The sequence below is a fragment of the Mauremys reevesii genome, linkage group 3 (assembly GCF_016161935.1).
Source record: "Mauremys reevesii isolate NIE-2019 linkage group 3, ASM1616193v1, whole genome shotgun sequence".
Classification (NCBI taxonomy): Eukaryota; Metazoa; Chordata; order Testudines; family Geoemydidae; genus Mauremys; species Mauremys reevesii.
Genome location: NC_052625.1, coordinates 6,513,136 through 6,539,003, shown reverse-complemented (window position 1 = coordinate 6,539,003; position 25,868 = coordinate 6,513,136). Strand labels below are relative to the sequence as shown.

The 25,868-nt window shown below is 46.1% G+C and overlaps 1 protein-coding gene across 1 annotated transcript; it reads left to right on the top strand.

Moving 5' to 3' along the window:
• The first annotated feature begins 15,969 nt into the window (after nt 1-15,969).
• On the top strand, nt 15,970-16,812 carry SCP2D1 (SCP2 sterol binding domain containing 1). The gene has a single exon (XM_039528599.1). It carries the CDS (start codon nt 16,140-16,142, stop codon nt 16,653-16,655), a length of 516 nt encoding a protein of 171 aa, XP_039384533.1. The 5' UTR covers nt 15,970-16,139; the 3' UTR covers nt 16,656-16,812.
• The last annotated feature ends 9,056 nt before the right edge of the window (nt 16,813-25,868 follow it).

Sequence of the window (25,868 nt, the reverse complement as noted above, 5' to 3'; positions counted from 1 at the left end):
TATGCCCCTATAACATCAGGCAGCCAGAGTCTAGTCAGTGATTTCTCTGCAATCAGAGGATCCTTTGTCCTTCTGGACAATAACACTGCAATACTGTCTGTCCAGTGTTACTTCTCATACAGAGCTCATGGAGCACTTCTATAACCTATCTTGTGAAGGCAGCCCCCTTAGAAGCTGTATGTAGCAGCTATTGTTAACCAAAGTGGAGAGTAACTTACACAGTGAAAGTGCAGGGGGGATGGAGTGTCATTATCCAGATTAGAATTTGGCCAAGACACTGGACCACAAAAAGTGCTACGGCATCTTCAGTGTCACAGATTATCAGGAGCTCCAATTTACAGCTGATCTGTAAGACTGCAGCTCCCACAGTACAGCGATAGTACCCTGCTGGGGTCAGGAGTCACAGGGAAGAATGCCTCCTATTGAGTCACTGCCAACTATTTCCAGATCTCTTGGGTTTTCCTTGGCGCTTCCCCATCCAAGTACTGATAAGTCCCAGTTCTACTGAGTATATAACAAAAGGAGACACAGTTAAAGGGAAATGAATTAGCTTGGGGAACCCTGGAAAGGCAAATATGGACCTCATCACAGAACTGAGTTTGGGTGAACTTCCTGAATAGAGCCTACCCTTATGGGGCGATGGTCTATTTGCATAAAGCTGCCACAGGGTCAGGTTATCAGATTTTCAAAGTGCATTTAGATGCAGCAATTCCTCAGATGTCTTCAGGTAGGATTTGGGAAAGGGATCGGAGGTGGAACCTCCTGTTTAACGTGTTACTGCCTAAGTGGCACTTCTAATCCCGGCCTACTGGACTTATGCATTTTAACCACTAGTTCGGATCTAGATTTTCTGTTTTCCATAGGAAAATCAGTAGCAATATCCCAGTTCTGTAACAATGAGTCATCGAGTCTCAGTTACGGAAGATAAAGACTGGTCACTACAGTTCCTGGTTAAAGTGTGAAAGGAGATCTGTCTATCAGGAGGATGCTCACATGGATAAAGAGATATTTTCCTCAAGCTCATATTTCTCATAGGGGAACAGTATTACCAACTTTGTATCTTGCCTTTTGGCCTCTTGCATCAGTGCTGCATTGTTCTCATGCAATGTTTGCTGGTGATCATGGCCTGGGTACACCGGGTCGGGGTGCCCTGCAGCGTGGAAAATCGGGTGGCCAAGGACAGCACTCTGGAAGGTCTGAAAAGAGCAATCCGTGCCGGTGCTGGAGTCACTAGAGTTCAGGATACGGTACTCAGAGTCTCAACTTGTCCATCACAGACAAGTAGTACATAGGAGCCCAGCTAGACATGGCTCAGCGCCACGTCTGGCAGCAAGGATAAGTAAGAATCGAGAAGAGACAGCTCAGGCAATGTTCTGAAGATTAAGCCTCCTGGTTGCAAGGGTATTCACAGTGCCAATGGCACTACGTGGGACAACCTCAGCAGACCCTGAGATCCCAGTAGAAGGAAGCAACACAGAGACTGCCAAGTAATAGTCAAGCCCTGGGCTTTTCTGACCTGGTGGTATTCCAGAGACAGTCTCTAATTAGGAATGGACTCCTAAACAGCTCCCGTTCAAATGGCAGGTACTATTCTGGGACAAGGAGCCCACGCAGAGGGACTCCACCCCTCGGGACCTGGGCCCAGATTCACAAAGGGACTGAGGTGTTGTGATGCTGAGTGTTGCGGCACCTAATTTTTAGGCACCTAGAAAATCACTGGAACCATACTGGGATACACAAGGCCTGAGGTAGGCACTGTGACCCTAAGAGCACCCCAGTGCCAGCTGGTAAGGGACATAGCAGTGAGTTCGAGCTGGCCTGACCAGCCCAGTGTACCCCAACTCACTCTTGTCATACTCTGTATCTAAAATGGGTTCTGTGAGGTGTCATATGCGACCTGGGGATACATTGGTGATTAATATCATTGTAGCATGTATGTATGCAGCCGGTTTCCAGAGCTCTCATTTATGGCATGGCTTGATAACTCTAGCTGCCTAATTTGCATCAGTAAACATAGTAGCTCCACTTTTCCTCTCGGAAATAAAACTCACTGATAGCTTGTTTCAGGAGGAATTGTGGATGCCCACCAATATTATGCTTTGAAGTCTGTGACCAAACAAAAGGAGAGAAACAGGTTTTCTCCCAGACAGGAGGAAAAGCAGCTATCCAGCTGTTCCCTATGTAAATTAAGCATGGTGGAATCAAAACAATGATTTACAAATCAGCAGAGGAATGGGAAGGGAAGAACAGCACGAGGTCATCCTGCCTCTTGAAACAGAGTCAGTGAACTCAGAGCTGGAAGGGGAAACAGAATCATTTTAGCTTCTTTCCCCTAGAAAGACAAGGGAAACCAGCACCTTGTACTTTTGTGGAAGGTCCTGACTGAGTGAAAATCCACTGGAAATTAGCTGGAAAGAAAAAGATTGGGAAGAAAACTAGCTTGAACCAAGGCTGTAGCTTGTTGAGTTAAGTCTTAGCCCCTAGAAAGCATATTTTATATGCTTATATGTTTATATAATAAACTTGTTTTACTTTGAATCTAAACCAACCCAGTGCTGTGTTTGAATTGAAGTGATTGGTAACTCCAGTTAAAGTAATCAGCTGTGCTCTTTGCCTCTTGAAAGGAGCAGTGAACCTTATTAATTCTCTGAGTGCCCCACAAAAGGGCTGGGCACGTCAGGGCAGATGGTTTTGGGAAAATTCAAGACTAGGGGTATGTTGGGGTCACCCAGAAAATAGGAACCCAGGGTGGTGGAGACCAGAGTGGGGTGTTGTGTGGTAAGCAGGCTGCTGGAGTCAGAGCACTGAACCAGGACTGCACAACACACAGCCACCTTGGGAAATGCACGCTCGTCTGCTAGCTGTTGGTTTCCAGGCTGTGAGCCACAGCAGCAGAGCACTGAAGGCACCCAGGGTTACAGGGCTAGAATTCTGCTTCTCTGAGGACATCATCTTGAAGGATTCTCATCCACCTCCTCTCTGGGCTTGGAAACTACCTTTCTGCAGGCGTGTCAGAACAATTTTTATAGTGGGGGCGCTGAGAGCCATTGAACCAAACTGTAAACCCTGGATATAATGGAAACCACTTCAAGCCAAGAGGTGCTGAAGCACCCTCTCACACCCCTAGTTCCAGCAGCTATGCCTCTCTGGACTGCTTGGAGCATTAGGGGCTCTGACTCCGACCCTAGGTCTTCAGGGTGTAAACCCTTAAGAGTAAGCAGAGTTCTGTCTGCTTCACACCGTGGAGCTGAGTAACAGCAAGGCTGCTGTAAGATGTCATCTTCAGAAAAATTACAGGTCAGTAGATTTCCCACCTTCTCCATCCAGAAATGCCGCAAAACCAGTCTCTTGTGTCACTTCCGCACGTCTCTCTGTTCCTGGTGTGAACCAAGAAGAGCAAAGCTGTATAAAAATGAACAGCATTTAAAGGTTCAGAACCTCAGCTATTATTCTGTTAGAGTTCATTTTGATTTCTCAGCATTCTTAATCCTAGCTGGTTAGCTGAACCCTAATTCTGGCCCAAAGAGTGACTCCAGCAGGCCTGATTATCTTGTGGCTATGGAAGAGTAAACAGAAGGTCATTCCTTAGCTAGACTAGAGTTAACTGCATTACCTGAGAGGTTCAGATGATGTACCTCCTTCCCGCTCCCTGGAACATCCTTCTCAGAGGCTGTGCTGTTGCTAAGAGGAGACCGCACAACACAGTTCTATTCTAGTAGCAAAGTGCTGGCTGACAAAAGCCAGGTGTTCTTCAGAAACCTGCTCTTGCAGGACAAGTCTGCTAGGCCCTGAGAAATACAGAGTAAGCACAGTCCCTGGTTAGTCCATTGCAGTGTGCCAGGAATGTGATTGTCATCCTGGGCCATCCCGGGCAGGAACACACCCAGTCACCCAGTTTTCACAATTTGTTGTAGTGTCTGCTGCAGTGTCTCCGGGCACTGGGGATACCCCTAAAATATAGCCTCGTTACTGATTAAGTAAAGAATGGATGTGTCCCAGGGAAAATTCATCAGCATTTGGCTAAACTTCTACTGGAGAATAAAACATACAGCTGGGCCCTCTATCTGTCATGCCTGCTACCCAAAAGGGAGCTGTCGCTCCTGCACGTCACCATTCTAAAGCCTCCACAGCTAACCCCTCCGATAGCATTGCCACCCAGCAATTTCATGCCAAGGAAACACTCCAAACTGCTTCTTAGCTCAGCCTGCAAGGAAGCAGGTCTGCAGAGCTCTCCTTTATGGCATGGCTTGATAACTCTATCAGCCTAATTGGCGTCATCAGACATGCTCGGTTCCAGGTGGCCTCTAGGAAATAAAACTCACCGATAGCTTGTTTGAAGAATCAGGTCCAGCAGTTTCCAGGTTTGGCAAATCCAATTAAATGTCTTCCTGCATCTTGTTAGATGGGAGAAAAAAAATGATCTGTCAGGATGTTCTCTCCTAGCCCTTCTCATCCCTCTGTGCCTGGGAGCTCCCACCCCCATCAAACAGCCATTTAAGGATATTGATAGGCAGCAGAGATGATAGTTTGAATGTGTTTATTCACGTCCTCCTGACGGTTGTTTAGGTGCCATCTCATTCATGACCCCCCCACTCCTTTTGCTTACAAAACAAACTTCTGAAAAAACTGAGGGTCCACGTCTAAAAAGTGTTAAGATGAGCAGCCCCTCCACCTCTTATCCAAAATGTACAATGAGAAGAAGCACGCTGAGAATTTTAAATGATATATAACAGCATGGTCCATGACCAGGAGGAAGGCGCACACACAGCTTATGTTCTATCCACCATGTCCTCAATTTGTACTGTGTTAATCTTCTGGCGTCTGACTTGAGGAAAGACAACAGGAGGAGTTATACAAGGACACGCCATTATGGCATGAACGTATTTTGGAAAAAATCCATAAATCCCACTGCAACTCATTTTTAGTAACTGTAACCCCCATTAACACAGTATGAGACTCTGTCTCTTAGCAGCTGGTCTATATCATATATATTTAAAATATAAATGGAGATATCCTATCTCCTAGAACTGGAAGGGACCCTGAAGGGTCATTGAGTCCAGCCCCCTGCCTTCACTAGCAGGACCAAGTACTGATTTTTGCCCCAGATCCCTAAGTGGCCCCCTCAAGGATTGAACTGTCAACCCTGGCTTTAGCAGGCCAAGGCTCAATCTGGTTCTATTTCCTACTAACAGAGTAATCAGCTCAAGCAGTAGCAGCTCATGCTCTTAGATCCAGCAGTCCTCAATTCAGTTCATACTTATCTTCCCCACTTGTGTTGTTACATAACACATGCTGAAGATTCACAAACACTGCTCACTATAAAGTACAACAGACTGAGGATCTTAAAAAGAAAGGTTGCTTATCATTAATGTAGTTCAATGAGAATACCTGTAGGTTCCCACCCATGGCAGTGAGTCTGTATGGAAGACCCCCAAAAAGAACCGCAGTATTCATAGACAAGCAATTTTACATAGTGTTTTAACACACTATTAGTACTGTCTCTTCTGAGGCAGTCAGATTTATGGTAATAAGTTGAGCACTGCCAGGACAGGATTGATTTAGTGTTCCAAGACACTCTAACAATTTGTTAACTTTGCTGTCAGATATGTAACATAGCAAACCAGTTGATTTTGTGCAGTGGTAGAAAGGTTCCAACTGCAGTAATTTGAATGTTCTGCATAACTCATGGGAGTACTCATCCAAAGCCCACTGAAGCTAATGAAAATCTTCAGAGTAACTTAAAAGGACAATATGGAGAGGCTAAAAATGTACAGAGAACACAAGAAGAGTTTGCACAGTACAAGAACTTGTATAAACAAAAAGGAGGGGAAAGGGGAAGATACTGAGAAATGCTGAGCAGAAGGAGACAATTTAAGAAGTTCAAAGCTAATAAACAAAACAAAATTCCAGAATTGGAGCTGATCGAGAACTGGAATTGCCAACATTTCGAAATCTGCCTTTGTTCCAAAATGGAACAGCAACAACAAAAAAAGTTTGGGGTCAACTGAAAAATTTTCTTTTGATGCAATTGAAATGTTTTGACTTTTATATTAGACTATAACATTTCCAAACAATGTGAATTTGAAATGAAAATCAAAATGTCCCATTCCAGTATGGTCAAAGTGTTTTGACCTTAACACTTCATTCAGAGGTTTTCAAAACAAAATTCCTTCGAAAGCAACGTGTTCCCCGGGGAACGTTTTGATTTTGATGAAATGGCATTTTTGGAGGGAAAACTGTTCTGTCAGAAAACTTTAGCTCTACCCCACCTAACATATCAGAGTAAAGTTTAAACAGCCTGGAACGTTGCAAGCAAAGAATGACACAATAAGAAGCCAGGCTCCAATTTGTCTGCTATGAATCTGCTGAGCAATAATAGTTGAGCAGAGAGCTGTGTAATCTGTGGTGTTCGTCTCTTACTCCACAGGACTCTAGTCAGCATCAAGGGAAGGTTCTCTGTCACTTGGAGTGTTGGTGATGGGTGATTCGCAGAGGCAGGGTATCTGGGTTGCCCTGGGAGGAGCATGCTGGTTGCCAGCTATTGGCATGTGTCAGAGGGTAGCTGGCTCTCAGAAGGGGTTAGGGGCCCAGCTACCTCTGACAGGATCCACAAGGGGAACTGAGGACGCCCTAAAGAGGCAGAAACAGGGCAGGGAACTGGGGAAGGCTACAGAGGTAGGGCGTAGAGCCTGAGAGGCTGTGATCTTGCTTTCCTGGGCCATTAGCTGCCTGGAACGGTACCAAGGGCTAGAGCCGGTTGAAATTTTTCCCATTTTGATTTTTCAATGAGATTTCTCAAAGATTCAGCTTTTGACCAAAGGTTTTTGTCAGGGTTTGGTCTGATCTTTAGCCAGCTCCAGAACGGGGCAATTTTACTTTTGTAAAATTTCAAAATGTAAAAAAAGACGCTTTCTTAAGAAGATTTCATGTCATTTTTTTAAACTGGGGTTTCAAGCCGGGACTGTTCCCAGTCAGCTGAGTGAGTGCAGTGCTCCAGAGTCCCTGTGATGAGGGAGCAACAGTTATACCACAACATCATCTTACTCACATGCTTCACTTCAAGCACTGTGCGTGGTCCCACTGACATCAATAGGGTTACTCAGATGCTTGATGTGATGCACATAAGTGTTTGCAGAAATGGGGCCTACATTATTGTCACCAATTGAGCTGTTTAGTTCAACCCTGGCAATGCTGTTCTTATTTAAGAATGCCTTTTAAAAAGTGTCAGATGAGATAAGGTCTAGGTACCAGCCCTTGTATCGAATAACACTGCCATCAGCACCAAGATTTTAGTTCCTTTGCTTCAGGATTGAATTTTATTTTCTCCAAGTGAAAACAGTTCCACGTAAATCAAACAGATAAGCCGGATCCTTTCCCCTGCTGCAGGGGCTCCTGCAGAAGCTTACCTGTACAGCTGGTTAAAAACCAGAATTTGCACCCTGCAGGAAACTGAGATTTCAAAGTCCGATTTCATCCCAAGCCAAACAAGGACAAAAAGTCGAAGCCTCAGATTTTTTTTTTTTGCAAATCAAAATAAGCCCCAAAATATTTCATTTCAACCTCAGCGAAACACTTCATTTCAACGGTTGTATTCTGATTTGTGCACAGTATCACAAAAGTCAAAATAAAACATTTCAATAATTTCCCCATCCAACATCTTGATGGACTCCATGCATTCCTGCAAAACGTTTCAGTTTAATCACATCGGCATTTTCCAATAGTTCTTCTTCAGCTGTTCTAGTGGAAAATCTCCCAGCAGCTCTATTCCCTTATTCCTCTCTACCTAGCCTCAGGCTGCCTGTTATATCGCCCAGCAGACCTAGCTCTGACTCACATGCTCCTATTGTATGACCACAGGGTGCGTTCCCTTTTCCCGGGGAGGCAACCTATGCTTGGCGTAGGCGAGGCTGAGGCCCTAACCCTCTTAAAGGGCCAGCTCACCCAGCGAAAGGTCTCATACAAGAGGTAAGGTCCAGAGCCTCAAAGGTGCCTGGTTCCCATTGCTATCAATGGGCATTAGGTGCTAAAAACCTTTCGGGATTTGGGCCTAAAAGTGAAAGGTTTCAAAACCAGGCCACAATGAACTCCTTTTGAGTTAGCAGTGGTTGCCACGGTGAAAAAGTGAGCTGCAAACCTTGCCGAAAGCAGCCACTGGGGATTGGGCAGGCGTGTGAGAGGCGGTCATTAAGAAATACTGCAAATACAGCCAGGAAGTTGCAATTAGGGACGCTGTCAGTCAGACAAATGCCACAAAGACCAAAATTCGAAAAGAGTCAGCAATCAAATCAAATTGCATATAGCGGGGAATCCAAGCAGCCCTAATTATCCGGCCACCATTACGATCAGCACAGATGTTCATTCATAAAAGGAGGAGCGAGGAGGTTGCTAGGCTGCCATGGCCCCTTTTCCATGGGGATGCTCATCCCCACCGCAGCACGGTGTAACCTAATTTAACTGGCCTTCCTTAATGAGGTCTATTATTGTCTTTGGATCTAACACACCCCTCCTGCCCACCACGATAGCCATTAGCATCTCGCATCATAACAGCTACAATAGTCATGGCTTTCATCATCTGTTCACCACCCGAGGGGTATTAGAACTCTTCCCTGCAACAGACAGATGTTCTTAGGGGGTGTCTACACTGCCATGGAAGCCACATGGCAGTGAGTTTCTGTGGTGAGGAAAACCCTGGCCTGTGTGGAATGACTGTCACCCCCCTCTTTGTACACACAGGGCCAGAGTCTCAGCTACACGAAGCCCCTTTTACAGGGCTCTGGCAGCGTAAGGAGGTTTGAAACCACAGGGGCCCTCCCTGGCAGGGGTAGAGATGGCATACGGGCTTGACACTGGCTCCGTTCCCTGCCGCCAGAGTAATGGATGGATTGGAGACATGTCAGGAGCACAGTGCAGCAGTATGTCCAGTCTCTGCTTCCCAGGCCCAGGGGAAGCACAGAGTAAGTTGAGTGAACCCTGAGGCCAGCCCACGCGTGGTCTCAGAAAACAGGCAGCACAGAAGTGTGATGGGTGTTTAGTGCTTGAGGAGTCATCTGAGGTAATTCCCTGTGAGTCCTAAGAGTCCAGCTAATCCACAAGCCAGGCTCTAACCAGGTAACCCTAAGGTGGTAGGTATATAGGTTCCTAATGAAAGCAGCGATTCCAATCCGATCAATATTATTACCTTGCCAGGGATATGCCCAGCTGCCTGGTAGTTCTGGTAGACAGCTCCGGCACCACCCTGGGCCTGCTCCTGCTCCTGCCCTGGCCGTTGCCTGGCTGTTCTGACAAGAGGTGGTTTATAACTACATTTGTTCCCCCACCACCATAGAAATGAAGAATCAGGACCGGCGCCTAGAAACTGAGAACCACATGGTTCTCCTGCAGACACAACCAGCTCCATACAGCATCCTGCCATTTGCCTGTGAATTATAGACTCATAGACTTTAAGGTCAGAAGGGACCATTATGATCATCTAGTCTGACCTCCTGCACAACGCAGGCCACAGAATCTCACCCACCCACTCCTGTAACAAACCCCTAACCTATGTCTGAGTTATTGAAGTCCTCAAATTGTGATTTGAAGACCTCAAGCTGCAGAGAATCCTCCAGCAAGTGACCTGTGCCCCACGCTGCAGAGGAAGGCGAAAAACCTCCAGGGCCTCTGCCAATCTGCCCTGGAGGAAAATTCCTTCCCAACCTCAAATATGGCGATCAGTTAAACCCTGAGCATGTGGGCAAGACTCACCAGCCAGCACCCAGGAAATAATTCTCTGTAGTAACTCAGATCCCACCCCATCTAACATCCCATCACAGACCATTGGGCATACTTACCTGCTGATAATCAAAGATGAATTGCCAAATTAATTGCCAAAATTAGGCTATCCCATCATACCATCCCCTCCATAAACTTATCAAGCTTAGTCTTGAAGCAGATATGTCTTTTGCCCCCACTACTCCCCTTGGAAGGCTGTTCCAGAACTTCACTCCTCTAATGGTTAGAAACCTTCGTCTAATTTCAAGTCTAAACTTCCTAGTATCCAGTTTATATCTATTTGTTCTTGTGTCCACATTGGTACTATGCTTAAATAATTCCTCTCCCTCCCTAATATTTATCCCTCTGATATATTTATAAAGAGCAATCATATCCCCCCTCAACCTTCTTTTGGTTAGGCTAAACAAGCCAAGCTGTTTGAGTCTCCTTTCATAAGATAGGTTTTCCATTCCTCAGATCATCCTAGTAGCCCTTCTCTGTACCTGTTCCAGTTTGAATTCATCCTACTTAAACATGGGAGACCAGAACTGCACACAGTATTCCAGATGAGGTCTCACCAGTGCCTTGTATAACGGTACTAACACCTCCTTATCTTTGCTGGAAATACCTCACCTAATGCATCCTAAAACCACATTAGCTTTTTTAACAGCCATATCACATTGGTGGCTCATAGTCATCCTGTGATCAACCAATACTCCGAGGTCCTTCTCCTCCTCTGTTATGTCCAACTGATTCATCCGCAATTTATAACCAAAATTCTTGTTATTAATCCCTAAATGCATGACCTTGCACTTTTCACTATTAAATTTCATCCTATTACTATTACTCCAGTTTACAAGGTCATCCAGCTCTTCCTGTATGATATCCTGGTCCTTCTCTGAGTTAGCAATACCTCCCAGCTTTGTGTCATCCACAAACTTTATTAGCACAGTCCCACTTTGTGCCAAGGTCAGTAATAAAAAGATTAAATAAGATTGGTCCCAAAACTGATCCCTGAGGAACTCCACTAGTAATCTCTTTCCAGCCTGACAGTTCACCTTTCAGTACGACCCGTTGTAGTCTCCCTTTAACCAGTTTCTTATCCACCTTTCAATTTTCATATTGATCCCCATCTTTTTCAATTTAACTAATAATTCCCCATGTGGAACCGTATCAAATGCCTTACTGAAAGGGAGGTAAATTAGATCTACTGTGTTTCCTCTGTCTAAAAAATCTGTTACCTTCTCAAAGAAGGAGATCAGGTTGGTTTGGCATGATCTATCTTTTGTAAAACCATGTTGTATTTTGTCCCAATTACCATTGACCTCAATGTCCTTAACTACTTTCTTCTTCAAAATTTTTTCCAAGACCTTGCATACTACAGATGTCAAACTAACAGACCTATAGTTACTCGTATCACTTTTTTCCCCTTTCTTAAAAATAGGAACTATGTTAGCAATTCTCCAGTCGTATGGTACAACCCGAGTCGTTCGGTATAACCCCTGTTTAAGGGGCTTTGTTGGAGTTGAAGTTGTAACAAATGGTACCAATAAGATATAAGCAGTAGCATCGGGCCCGATGACCCCCACTAGTGGTGGCGGGGGAGTTGATAAATATATGTATTAATTGCCACCAAGAGGCCGCAATAACTCAGAACTTTCATAGTTCTTCAGTCCCCACAACTCTCCCAGGCTGCACCTCTGATCCATCTGCCTCAGATCTCCAGCTGTTTGGCAGATCCCGACAGAGGGAAAAGACCTCTTGATCAGCTACAAGCCATCGAGGGAAGAGAGGGCAACACGCCCCCCACCCCTCTATCATTTACTTGGGACTTAATTTTAATTTTAAATTAACCAATTAAATAAAATTAAGTGGATACATTAAATCAACATTACTTACACACCTCAAATCAGGTTACAGCTGGGAGATGGCACTGGCTGGATCGTTACTGTAGGGTGGCTCGCAGATGGCACAGGCTGGATCATTACTGTAGGGTGGCTCGCAGATGGCACAGGCTGGATCGTTACTGTAGGGTGGCTCGCAGATGAGCTACCCTATTCCATATGTTGGCCAATGGGCTGTGTAGCAGGGTGGTCACCCTGCTCCTGCCTGAAAGGTTAAAGCAGCGCTGATTGGAGAAGCAGCCACAGCTGTGGTCAGCTTAATCAGGGCCCAGCTGGCCAGGGTCGGTGCAACCCATTAGGCGACCTAGGTGGTTGCCTAGGGCACTAGCATTTGGGGGGCGGCATTTCAGCTCCTTCGGCAGCGACCGCGGCAGCCGGATCTTCAGCCACCCCGCTCATCGTCGGCATTTAGGCAGAGGGACCTGAGGCAGGGCGGCATGGGGAGAGCTGCCTGCAGCAAGTAAGGGGGGGCGTGGCATGCAGGGGAACCGCTTCCCGCCCCAGCTCACCTCTGCTCCGCCTCCTCCCCTGAGCACGCCACCCCGCTCTGCTTCTCTCCCTCACAGACCTGCTGCGCCAAACAGCTGATTGGTGTGGCAAGCCTGGGAGGCGGGAGAAGTGGAGTGGCGATGGCGTGCTCAGGGAGGAGGCGGAGCAGAGGTGAGCTGGGGTGGGGAGCTGCCACATGGCTCCCCGGGCCGGGGGAGCAACCATGGGGGGGGGCGCCTCAGGGCAGAGGGGGGGAGCTGCTGCAGGGGAGGGCGCCTCAGGGGGGAGGTGGGGTGGAGAGCTGCGGTGGGGGGCCGCCTTAGGGTGGAGGTGGGGGTGGAGAGCTGCCACAGAGCTTGGGGAGGGGAGGGGGCGCCTCAGGGCAGGGGGGGGGGCAGGGAGCTGCCACAGGGCTGGCGGGGGGGCGCAAGGTGGAAGTTTCGCCTAGGGCACGAAACATCCTTGCACCCGCCCTGCAGCTGGCCCTTAGAAGAGGGCTGTGGGCCAGAAACAGACACTCTCTCTAGCTTCTCAGCGAGAGAAGGACCTGGCTGCCGTGGAAGCTGAGGAGGGTCCCTAGGGTGGAGCAGTGTTGTGGAAGGGCAGAGGGAGCTCCAGCCTGGCAAAGCCCCAGGCTGCAGGCTGAGTGAAGGGCCCACCAAGGTACTGGAGCTACAGAGGGGCAGCCCAGAGATAAGCAGAGGCAGCTGGCCCAGCCCCCCTTGCCGATGATGAGTGGTTTACAGACTGCAGTCTGCCCCAGTGAGTGGGGGCTAGGCGATGACTGGCAGTAGCCACCGAGGCAAGGTGGGTTTAGAGGGTTGGGGGTTCCCCAGGAGGGGAGACCCAGAGAGGGGGTATTGCGGTGGGCAGAACCCCTGGGCAAAGGGCACCGAGGTCTGGGAAGGACACGGGCCCAGCGGCAGGCGAAGAGGGCCCTCCAGAGGCTGAAAAGCTAATTCCCTGGACAACCAGGAGGAGGCGCCACGCCAGTGAGTCTTCGCTCCGCTACGGGCTGCTATGAAGTCTAACTAAGTTACAGCAGCGTTCAAGTCTGTGCTAGGAAGAGAGAGAAGTTTCCAGTGAGAAGACCCAGCTAGAGAACATGATGCTGGGGGAAGGGAATGTTCAAAGAAATAAAGCTTTGGTCTGCGAATGCAAAGTTACTTTGCTCCCTCACCAGGATACGGGCACAATCAGACGGTCAAAGCTGACTATGAGTCAACAGTGTGCCCTTGTTGCCAAGAAGGCTAATGGCATTTTGGGTTGTATAAGTAGGGGCATTTCCAGCAGATCGAGGGATGTGATCAGTCCCCTCTACTCAGCACTGGTGAGGCCTCATTTGGAGTAGTGTGTCCAGTTTTGGGCCCCACACTACAAGAAGGATGTGGAAAAATTGGAAAGAGTCCAGCGGAGGGCAACAAAAATGATTAGGGGGCTGGAGCACATGACTTATGAGGAGAGGCTGAGGGAACTGGGATTGTTTAGTCTGCAGAAGAGAAGAATGAGGGGGGATTTGATAGCTGCTTTCAACTACCTGAAAGGGGGTTCCAAAGAGGATGGATCTAGACTGTTCTCAGTGGTAGAAGATGACAGAACAAGGAGTAATGGTCTCAAGTTGCAGAGGGGGAGGTTTAGGTTGGATATTAGGAAAAACTTGTTCACTAGTAGGGTGGTGAAGAACTGGAATGGGTTACCTAGGGAGGTGGTGGAATCTCTTGCCTTAGAGGTTTTTAAGGTCAGGCTTGACAAAGCCCTGGCTGGGATGATTTAGTTGGGTTTGGTCCTGCTTTGAGCAGGGGGTTGGACTAGATGACCTCCTGAGGTCCCTTCCAACCCTGAGATTCTATGATTCTATGAAAGCAGCATCCAAGTGCGACTGCAGCGTCAGCCACCCATTGCTTCACATAAGGAGAATCCAGTGCAGTGTTAAAACTCAAAAGAGAAGACGAAAAAAGCTGATTGGCGTAAAAGTTAAAATCCCCTCAAATCATTACAGCTCAGTCAGAGAGCGACCTGCTAAAGAAACTCTCACAGTATCTGCGTTTTCATTTCCAGCTTCTCTAGCTCGCTTCTCCACAGAACCGATCAGCTCCTTAGTTCCCTTTGCCATGCGGCGTTGGCTACACATCGTAAGTTGAAGTGTAGCTGGGCACCAAAGCCCATGTATGGACCTACAGAATAGCACATGCACATGTGGATGAAGTTCTATGGCCTGTGTTATAGAGGAAGTCAGACTAGATGATCGAAGAGGCCCATAAAATCTACAGAACTCTGGCCCACTTGTGCCTATGAGAAAACATCTAATTTCGAAGCAACCAGATCCATGTACACCTAGAGCTGGGTGAAAACTTGTGGCTGGCCTAGCAGGATTGGTGAATGCTCAGTAAGGAAGGATGGCCTAGTGGTTAGGGTGCTGACCTGGGACTTAGAAGACTGCGTTTCAGTTCCCTGGTCAATCACAGACTTCCTGTGTGACCTTTGGCAAGTCATTTAGCCTCTCTGTGGCTCAGTTCCCATCTGAAGAAGAGATAAGCACCACTGGAATAAAAAAAACTACCCATTGAAACATCGTGAAAATAATGTCCCTCTGACTGAGACAGTCCTGGGATACATAGCTAGAGACCACACAGGGGTTTGGTGAGGCTGAATCATTAAAGATTGCGAGGCACTCAGAGACCTCAGATGGGTGCCATATTAATACCATAGACTTGGGCTACACCTAAAACCCAAGTCAGTCTAGTTATGTTATTCAGGGCTGTGAAAAAGTTTGTGCCTTGTGTGATATAGTTAGGTCAACCTAGCCCCCATTGTAGATGTAGCGTGGTCCACGGAGGAATTCTTCCATCAGCCTAGCTACCGCCTCTCGAGGGACTGGATTTACGACAGCGATGGAAGTGCCCCGTGTCTACAGCATAGTGCTGCAGCGGTGTAGCTGCAGCTGTGCTGCTGTAGCCCTTGTAGTATAGATATACCCTTCGACAGGATAATGCACCTGGGTAGTCTAAAGAGTCATGTTGTGGGTGGTTATTAGTATTTAAAAAACTTCTTGTCTCTAGCAAATGTGTAAAATACAGAACAGGAAAACTGGGAGTAAGGTTGTGGCATATGGAGCTTTAAGATAGTGAATTTGTGTGGTTACTGCGCCTTTAAAATTTGGATCATTCTGGACTGGCAGAGCTCAAAAAACAAGTCAGCAGGCAACTGTTGCAGCTGGACTTGGTTGGAGGCTGGACTCAAGAATTAAGTGACTATAGTTTGTAGGTAACAAACACCCTCCTCACTGTGCTAACAATTCACTGTATCATTTTCATGCTGTTTTGTTCTGATCCAGTTAAAGTTACTATAGTTAGTGAAAAAATATATAATTGTGTTATTAGATGCTGGGACATGTAACAAAGGCTACATTTACACATCTCAAGATGGCTATGCACACACATTTCGAAGAGCTAAAGACAGTCACAAAAACTCAGACTTAGCCTCTGTGGCTGCTACATTGTCTAACCCTGTAACATATACAGGTTGTGTGTAGTCTACAGACCACGGTTACAAATGCAGTATTCCTGTATTAAGCATATAACAAACATTCCTCATTGCTAGCCAACAACAACAAGAAACCCCAACTTATTTCACAACAATGATATTATCATGGCTGTTAAGTAAAAAGCATGAAATGTGACTTTAAATGCAACCCTCCCCAAATTTTAACACTGTAAAGTATTAACCAATAGAACTACAGTATGCAAATGAACTAATACTTTATGCTGATTGGCTGGGTTACCTCTGATGTCACAATGCCACCACCCAACAATGATTTCACATTATTGAAAAAATTTAAATAATACCTTTAATACCAAAGCAGAAGGCAAGGTTTATGAAGGAAACACAGTGACATAAAAACGTACTGGACAATAATCAGCAGACAGACAAATCAGACAACGATTTCCTTGTTGGTATTTTGAGGTCAAATTGTAGTTTGCAGAAAATCTGCAAAGAGAGATGTGGAAGGAAAGAAAGAAAACGTACCTTCAGACTAAGATCAAAGAGACAGAAGAAGCTACTGGCTCAGGCTCCTATGTGACTCTGACATCCACCTCTGCTAAACCTTCAGGGAAAGCCGCCAGCCTCCAGAGTGATCTTATATTTGAGGAAATCGGTCGCCGCATCAAGGAAATGGGAAGCCAGCTGGTCAAGAAAGTGAATGCCATATTTCAGTGGGACATCACTAGAGATGGAAAGATGGTGGTGCAGTGGACTCTTGACTTAAAGACTGGCTCTGGAGAGATCTATCAAGGAGCTTCACGTTGTCCTGCTGACACAGTCTTCACCCTTTCCGATCATGACTTCATGCAGTTGGTCCTGGGCAAGATTAAGCCCCATAGGGCATTCTTTGTTGGCAGGCTGAAGGTAAGAGGCAACATCATGTTGGGTCAGAAGCTGGAGTTGATTCTTAAAAATCATGCTAAACTCCGAGATGCACTGTGCCTTACTGGTGGCAAGAACGGCCAAGACTGAATTCCTTTTGTCGTACAGCAAAGTTGCTCACAATGAAGACTGAAAAAAGCACATCCTATTTTAATGCAAATTCTTACTATTCAAGTTTGGAGACATCTACAGCTAATTTGTTTGATCAATTATTATTGTTACAGTAAACTGGGAGTTAATAGCATAATGCACAACGTCTCTCACTGGTCCTCACTGGAACCTGTCGGCATGCATTTGCTTAGCTGCAGCGAGCATATGGAATGCATACAGTGCTTTTCATTTCAGTCTCAGGAAAGTATGTGTCTGCCACTCTGAAGTTCAGGAGAGCAGGGTTCACTTCCTGAGCTTCCAAAGATGACTGGGGCTGGGAGCTCTGCCATCGTCACCCGCTCAGAGAAGGTTTTGAACCTCCAATGTTCCTCCACGGCCAAATGGGAAAGTAGTGGTGAGACACTGTGCCAGATTCAGCACTGGGGTAACTCCATTGAACACTGGGGATGAATATGGCCCATTGAGACATGTTCAAGAAGGACTTATGCCCAGTATTTTTAACCAGAGGGAGGTCACTTGCATATGGGTTTGTGGAGGCAGGTGTGGGAGACAGGTACCAGTAAATAGTAAAATTGAGGGGAAGATGTAGCCCGGGACAATCTCTAAACATAGGGAGATCACTCCTGGAACATTTCATTAAGGTGTATTCAACATTAGTTGGAGAAGCCAATGAGTGCCGTGACTTCCCCAGAGTTCTGGAAGCTATGCAACACAACACCCCAAAATAAGCGTGTTCCATAAGGTTGGGGAGCTCAAAGGTCCAACTGGCTGCCTTGTATGATGCTTTTATGGAGGTATTGCCGTAGCTGAACAGGCCCGGGGCTCTTTTTCTGACACTGGCCAATTCCTGACCACTGACCAAGTCTGAACCCAGTCATATGTGAAGCATAAGGATTAATAGGCCATGTTGTTTTATCTTAACTACTGCAAATGTAGATGCTATTCTTATCATATGTCTAATCCTTTGTTGAAAATTACTAAACTACTTGCCTTAATATTTTCCTGCAGCAGTGGGTTCCACAGGTTAAGGGGCTCTTGTATAAAAATCCTTTTAATTCCCCCCCCTTCATAGTATCATTTTGTTCTTGCATGATGGAAAGGAGAACTAGGAGCACCTGCCTGGGTTTCTCTCTGCCAGTCATTAGTTTATATATCTCTGTCATATCGCCTGTTACTTTTCCCTTGTCACATTAAATTGCGGAGTCCTCATAACACCCCTGTAGGATAGGTGTGCATTTTATACATGGCAGATTGAGACATAGACAAGTGTAGTGATTTACAAATCATGGGCAGAGCTGAGATTAGAACTCAGACATCCTGACTCCCAGATTTTTGCTTTCACCACTACACCTAACTGCCTTCAGTGCCATAACAGTAGAGCTGGGCAGGGGCTGGATTTTTGGTTTTGTGGGAAATTCCATGATTTTGAAATGTTTTCTATTCTGAAAGGGAGCAAAAACAAATAACATTTTTTTTTTAAATTTCCTGTGAAATGAAATTCTGAAAAAAAAATTGGGTTGATTGAAATGTTTGATTTTGATAAAAACCAAACGTTTCATTCTGATTTTGACCTTTTAAACTTTTAAAAAAGCATATAAACAATGATGAACTTTGTTTCACCAAGTCTTTTTGAAATGAGACATTGAAATGTTCCATCCGGAAAATGCCGAAGCGAGACGTTACGTTATCAAAACGCTTCATTTCGTTTTGTACAAAATTTTGTAAAAATTGACACTTTTAAAAAAACATTTTGATTTCAACAGAAATTACGTTTTTCATTGAACAAAGTATTTTGATGAAAAATTTCCACCAGCGCTAGGTAACATTTACTGTTATTCCACCTCCCCTTCTCAATGCAACCTAACGTCTTGTTTATCACTAAGCAAACTATTGAGATACTCAAAAGTATTTAGGCTCTTAACTTAGGACCCTAAATATCTTTGAGGACCTGGGCCTTAGATCTTTATCCTGAGAGTTACAACCATTCAAAAATTGTCAGTGTGGCTGAGTAGCTTGACATGCTTTTTCTACAGAACATTACGTTGCAAGTTGTTTGCAATGTAATGGGCAATAGGCCTGAGTCAAACCCAATGATCCAACTCTCCTGAACTTTGGGGGAACTTCAGATCCAGACTGGCCGGTGCCCTTGGTAGTCAGGGCTCTTCTGTAACTTTTCAATCTGCATTGAATAAGGGGTGTGTAGCTGCCCCTGGGGAAAAGCAAGGAACAGTTGCCCCTCCAAGTCACCATTCCCCATCCACACGGTGAAAAGTAAGTGACATCGAAGAAGAGTATGGGCTGTGACAATCTAATCCGTAATGAGCTGAACCTAAACTCCTGATCTTCTGAACCCCCAGGAGGCTGAGATGTAGCCTTTGCTGCTCAGGTGTGTGTTACTGAATTCCACGTTTCAGGGTGTTGCCCTATTATCTAAGGACCCTCTGGAGTTTCTCGTCACCCTCCCTAGTAGTCCTGGCTAACCTAAATCAAAACACACATTTGTCATAAGAACTCCTTGTTCTTACCTTTGTCCCAGTTTGGGGGGATGGGTCTGCTTCTAGCTACGATACCCACTTCAGGCTCATGAGGCTCGTGGTGTCTGTATAGAAGTTAGAATCTGCCATTCCATGGTATTCCCATTGGAAACTTTGCTAGAGGTTGGTGTGATAGTCACATCTTTACACTGGCCTGAATGTCACTAATCTTTAGTTCACGCCAAGATATCAAATAAGGAGGAGACCTGCCTCATTGTAAAAGAATGGACCGTTCACCCCAAATCTGAGCCAAACCGTATTTTTGAGGCTTGAAATAGTGCAGTTCCCTTCCCCCACCCATCTTGTTATTTTTCATGTTTTCACATTTATGTATTTCAGGATTCTGCTAGGAAGTCTAAGTGCCTCAAAGTGCTGCTTGTGGTGTTTCCAGGTCCAGTTCCCAGTTTGAGCACAAACTGGAAGCATGACAGTGCTGTGAAGCTATGAGTTTTGGATACTTTAGATAACAATAATGGGTAAAATATTAACAAGTGCCTAAGGACAAGATTTTCAAAGGTATTTAGGTGCTTAAAGATGCAGATAGGTGATTAGTGGGATTTTTCAAAAGGATTTTCAATGGGATTTTTTTTTAATAGAGTTAGGTGTTTAACCTGTTTATGGGGTTTTGAAAATTCCACTAGATGCCTATCTGCAGATTTAAGCAGCTAAATACCTTTGAAAATCTGACCCAAAGTGCTTAAATCACATTTGAAAATGGGACTTAGGTTCCTAAGTCACTTAGGCACTTTTGAAAATTTTACCCAGGGACTTTTGGGTATTAAACTGAACCTAACCCACCCACCAAATGTGTATATCATGGGATGTTGTGAAGGCCAGAAGTATAAATGGCTTCAAAAGAGAATTAGGTAAGTTCATGGAGGATGGGTCCATCAATGGCAATTAGCCAGGGTGGTCAGGGATGTAACCCCATGCTCCGAGTGTCCCTAAACCTCTGAGTGCCAGAAGCTGGGACTGGATGACAAGGGATGAATCACTTGAAACAGCCCTGTTTGGTTCATTCCTTCTGAAGCACCTGGCATTGGCCACTGTCAGAGACAGGATACTGGGCTAGATGGACCATAGGGGTGACCCAGTACAGCTGTTCTTATGAGTTTCAGGCCTGAAGGGCCCCCCAGATCGTCTAGAGGCCCAGTGTCACCTGGCTATGGTCTCCTTTTCACACTCCTTAGTTAATGGGATGGGGCTCAAGCTCTTAACCAGGAGGTGATATGGGCCAGTTTGCTAGCAATCTGGGTTGCAATGGTGCTTCGGATCATTGATGTTTTGGAAGAAGTAAGGATTTTTTAACATATAAGGAACATTGACCAGTTACTGTTTCATTTCTGGGAAATCCCATTGGAGTGCTTACAACCCTGAATTCTCCTTCAGCCTCGAAGCTTTTCCAATAGAACAAGCCCCGTTGGGTGAGTTGGAATCCAGATGGGAGTGTCCTGCCAGCTGTGGCAGCATTAGTCAGTTTTCTCAAGGGACAGAATCCCAGGTGCAGCAAGGAGTCACCTCAAGTGGAGGCACCAGACATCACAAACAAGAACCCAAGACCCAACCTCTGTGAGGAGAGAGAAGCCACTGCAAGCAGCAGGGAGGTCCTCATGGTTTGGCAGGACAACAAGAATAAAATCCAAGGGTCTGAGCCTTCCCTGCTGAAGTCAGTGACAAAATGGCTATTGAGTCTAATGCAAGGATCAGGCTTCAAGTGATCAGTCTAGCATCACTCTCCTTTTCCAGCATGCAGATTACTCGCTCATTCTCTGAAGTCATCCCCTCCTGCACAATCATGTATAGAGGCCCCAGCTGAGATTAGGGCCCCATCGTGGCAAGCACCGTACATCCACATAGGAAGAGACAGTCTCTGTACCAGAGGACTTACAGTCTAAATAGATAAGACAAAGGAAGGATTAAGATCCCCATTTTACAGATTGGGGAACTGAGGCACAGAGAGGTTAAATGACTTGCCAAAGGTCCTACAGGGAGTGTGGCAGAGCCAGGAATTGAACCCAGAATTGAGTGCCAGTCCAGTGCCTTTTACAAGACTTTCCTTCCTCCTGCAAAAGTTGTAAGCGCCACAGAGGGGGAATGCTGATGCCCTGTGCTGTTCCTAAATGGAGCTTCCTTCCTGTGCTTAGAAGCTTTAGAAAAGGAGGTGACTGCAGGATGATTTCTGATCCGTGTGGTGCACATGTGGTATCTCTGGGTTTGTCTGGATTGGGTAGGGAACACTCCCTCAGTACAGACACAGCAAGGATCTGACCGTCTCCGCTTCTCAACAGCAAAATCCAAACTGCTTTGATGAGAAGTGCCTGCAGAGCTGAGCAGCATCACAGAAGAGCTGCCACATGTGACTCCTGAGCCATGCAGACATGATCAGGCCGATGGATGTCTTTGGTAAGGCACTAGGATGTCTTTGGTAAGGTCATTTGCAGTGATAAAAGTTTGATATCTTAACTAGTCGCTTCTGTCAGGTTTTATTTACTCAGGCATTTGAATGCAGTTTTGGGAAATGCACTGAGACAACCTCAGATGAAACCTTTAGCAAGAGGACTGATAAATATTCAAATGAAATCTCAATGAATTTCTAATATCTGCAAATGCAGCCATATGGGGTATTCCAAGAAGCCAGCAGATAAGAATGCTTTTCAAATTCTTATGCTGGCATACAGCGGTGTTTGATGTTTGAGCAGATTTGGTTACATTTGTACCAATCATACAGGATGATATCATTTCACTTCCAGCAAGGAATACTCAGTACCAGAATATCTCACTCAAGCAAACCAACGTCCAGTGTAATTTCAGAACTGTGAACTCAATGTAAAACAGGGATCGGGAATCTTTGTGGAGATGTAGAAAACTTGTGCTGGTTGGGTTCAAAGTTGAAACATATGCAAGGGCTGCTGTTTATTTTTGATTTGTGAGACCCAGATGGTGGCTTTTTTTAATAATTCAGAAGAAGTTATTAAATATATCAAGGAAAATGTCAGAGAGCAATGCTGAAAGAGATGAGGACATGCATGAGGCTTGTTTTCTGGAGAGTTCAGTTTATTAACTCAAGTCCTAACTGGGAGCTTATAGAGGGGGATTTTCCAGATACTGCAAATACAAAGTGGATCTCTTGTGCTCTGCTCTGTGTCCTGCAGACAAAACTCCCAATCCTGCAGACTGCTCTGAGCTCCAGGCATTGAGGATAGCAAACAAACACACTATGGAGGGTTCTGCCCTCTTATAGGCACAGTTCCTATTTCCATTCAGTGCCCATGGTTAACAATGTATCCACAAGCAAAAGACAATGAGTACAAGTACCACAGTAAAACAAATATTTAAAAACCATAAACATTCACTTCTGAATATGTTCAGATAGCAGCTATTCCAGGCTTGTCACACACATACAACCAGATGTTGCTCAGATGAATCTGTAACTCACAAATGTTTTACAGGTATCCCAGTAGGATATGCAATTCTACTCCTAATTATTGATCAATGTGGAGGTAATCTAGGGACATTAAAGAAGTTAAGGGGCCCATATCTGAACTTAAACGTGCTGTTGTTTCTATTGTAAATATATTAGACAGTCTATTTTAATGTTTCTGCTACAGTAATGTTTTCATCTGAGTCCTCTGCATATATGGCTGTTGTGTTATATTTCAGTATAAGTAGGTTTTTATCTGATGCATTTTATGTATTAAGAAAATAAACATATTTTAAACAAAGTAAATGTGGGTGTGTGTTTGTGTTGGTTTTGATACATCTTGGTATTCTAGGGGCGATTCAAGCAGATTCGTTTCCTTAACAAACTGGTTCAACCTTTTCTGTGGTGCTGCCCTGAATTTAGTGGTCTCTGTTTGTTTGTTTGTTTGTTTGTTTGTTTAGATTAAAGAACAATACAAATGCCCATTCGCTAAACTCCAGGCACTTTAACAATTAGTTAGATTAACAATGGTAAATAGTAACCATGCCACAGCAAAAAATAATTGTAGACAAATTGTACTGGGAGGGCTTGAGCTCTGTGTTGAGAGCCTGGGGCTAAGCCAGCCTGGATTAAGGATGGGCCCCACCTGAGAGGAATCAGGTGATTTCGGTATAAAAGGAGCTGCAGCTCTCCTGTGTCGGTAAAGACTGAAGGAAGCAAGAAGGTTCTTGCAGGGCCCTAAGTCAGCAGGGGAAAATTCAGTGTAGGCAGGGAAGCTTCAGGGAAGAGAAGGAGAAAGAAAAGCTCTCCTAGCAGTGAGGCCTGGGCGAGACCCTGACTAACTGGGGAAAGCTCTGGCAGACACTTGGGGGAACTTGGGAAGAGAGGCAGGAAGTAGCCCAAGGAAAACTGCAGCAAAGGTAAAGGAGCAAATCCAGCCGGTCAGTACAGGGGCTGGGGCCAGAACCCAGAGTCGAGGGTGGGACTTGGGTCCCCCCACTGGCCCCAAGAAAGGGGGGTGTACAGCCCACTGTAAGGGTTGTGGAGCCCAGCTCAGGGGCAGCAGGTTGAACTGAGGACTGGCTGAGGAAGAGTCCCAGGGAGGCCAGAAGGATTTTTGTTTCTGTTGAAGACATTTTTGGACTTTTAGTTCGAGACAGTTGGGACCCTGGAAGGGGTGGACTAAAGAAGGTGACCTGGCCAGAGAGCCGGGTTACCATCTGCTCCCTCATGGTCTCTCCTCCTTGTGTGCTCCCTCCTCATTTGGCTCACTGTGTGCTCGCTTGTGATCCATCCTTCTCCTCCTCGCATCCTCCCTCATGGTTCCTCCTAGTGCATTGCCTCATGGTTCCTCCTCACTGTGCTCCCTCGTGGTTTCTCATCCGCCTGCTCCCTTGTAATTAATCCTTATCCTTTTCTCACACTCCCTTATGGTTCCTCCTCCTCTCATGCTCCCTTAGGGTAACTTCTCCCACCCGGCTTTTCATGCCCTCTTTCCCCCCATCGCAGTGCCTGCAGGCTCCAGTCCGGTTCTGACCCCCGCTTCCCCAGCCTGTCCTGGATCTGCTGCTCTCTGGGGCCCGAGTATGGTGGGATTTCTAGGCAGCCACTGGGCCTCGGCTGCTGGCATCACAGCATGGTTGTATTGTCTCCTGTGCTGAGGTGTGTCAGGGGCAAGGAGGGTGACCAGGGAAGCAAAGAAACTCTCAAGGGCAGGATCCAATGGCCAGGCCCCTGCCACAGACCACTAGATTCCAAACAAGAAACTCCAACTGCCAATGAGACTGGGCCAAATACTACACCACAAGAGAGATCAGCAGATCCACGTCCAATGCTGGTAGACTCTTGGGCACAGGTTTCCACTGCACACTCAGGATTGTGGATAAGAGCCACCCAGGGAGCCTGAAGAACCTTGAGACCTTTCAGTTGTGTGGTCCCAGTTTCCGAACAAAACCAAACTCAGCTCAAGATCATGGGAATATGGCAAACAACTATTGCTTGGGACACCCTCAATCTAGCCTGTGACTTCCTGTGTCATCAAGGAGAGACAGTTTGCCATGACACTTGTTGGGGGTGAAACGAAGGTGTACGAGGTCACCATGGAGATGAATGTGACTCTGTCCCTGGGGAGTGAGATGGTTGTTCCTAGACAGGTGAAGGGGAACCTGACAGAAGGGCTAAAAAGGCATGAGGAAACCCCCACCATTAGGTTGACATGAATTCCTGGTGGCCCAGATCATAGGCAAAAGTATGAGAGGCTGTGTTGCAATGAGAGGTGCCAGTTTGACCCCAAGTCATGTACCAGGGAATGGGGCTTGGTACCGGGCACCTGAAGGTGATTGTGTATCCAGAGGCAGTGTCCCAAGTACTATCAGTTCATCAAGGTGCTGAGAAAAGAGGGAGTCGCTGAGACAGACTGAAGCAAGTGCTGGAAAAGCTACACCAAGCCAATTTAAAGGTGAAACCAGTAAAATGCAATTTTTTTTCTGTGATCAAGTCAATTACCTGGGGCATGTGATCTCAGGAGATATGCAGTGGGGAGGGGGCTGATGGGAGTTCTAGGCCCCTGCTTAGCAGATCCATCACACCAGTGTGGGTTCAGAGGCATGGACTTTGAGAGAAACAACTCAAGATTCTTCCTTTTATGTTTCTACTTCTTTTCTGTGCTTTGCAGAGAGAGAAAACCAGCCCAGCCGAAGTCCCATTCTTGGGTTAATGCTCCTACCCCATTTATGACGAGATTCCAGTTGCTGCTAACTTCCGAAAAGGAAAATTGGGTCTACATTGGGTATAAGCAGCAGCCCGTGGCAGTGAGCCTCAGGGCCCAGGTCTAGACTCAGACTCATGCTATGGTGTAAAAAGTGCTGTGTAAACATTTGGGCTCAGGTTGGCATTCAGGCTCTGCTGCCTTGCAGTGTAGACGCACCCATTGTGGCTTGGAGTTGAAGTAAAAAAACGGGACTTGGGAGTCTTAATCCCATTTAAAAAAGTGATCTAAACATGGAGAGCCAGATTTTCAAAGGGTTTTAGGCACCTGAAGCAGCAGATAGGCACCCAGTGGCATTTTCAAATTGACTGCAACGGGAGTTAGCTGCCTCACCTGCTTAAGTGCAATCCCACTCGGCGCCTCGCTGCATCATAAGGAACTGAAGTACCTTTGAAAATCTGGCCCTTGGGAGCCTAAATCTCATTGAAAGTCAATGGGACTTTGTCTCAGGCAATTAGGACCCTCTTTTG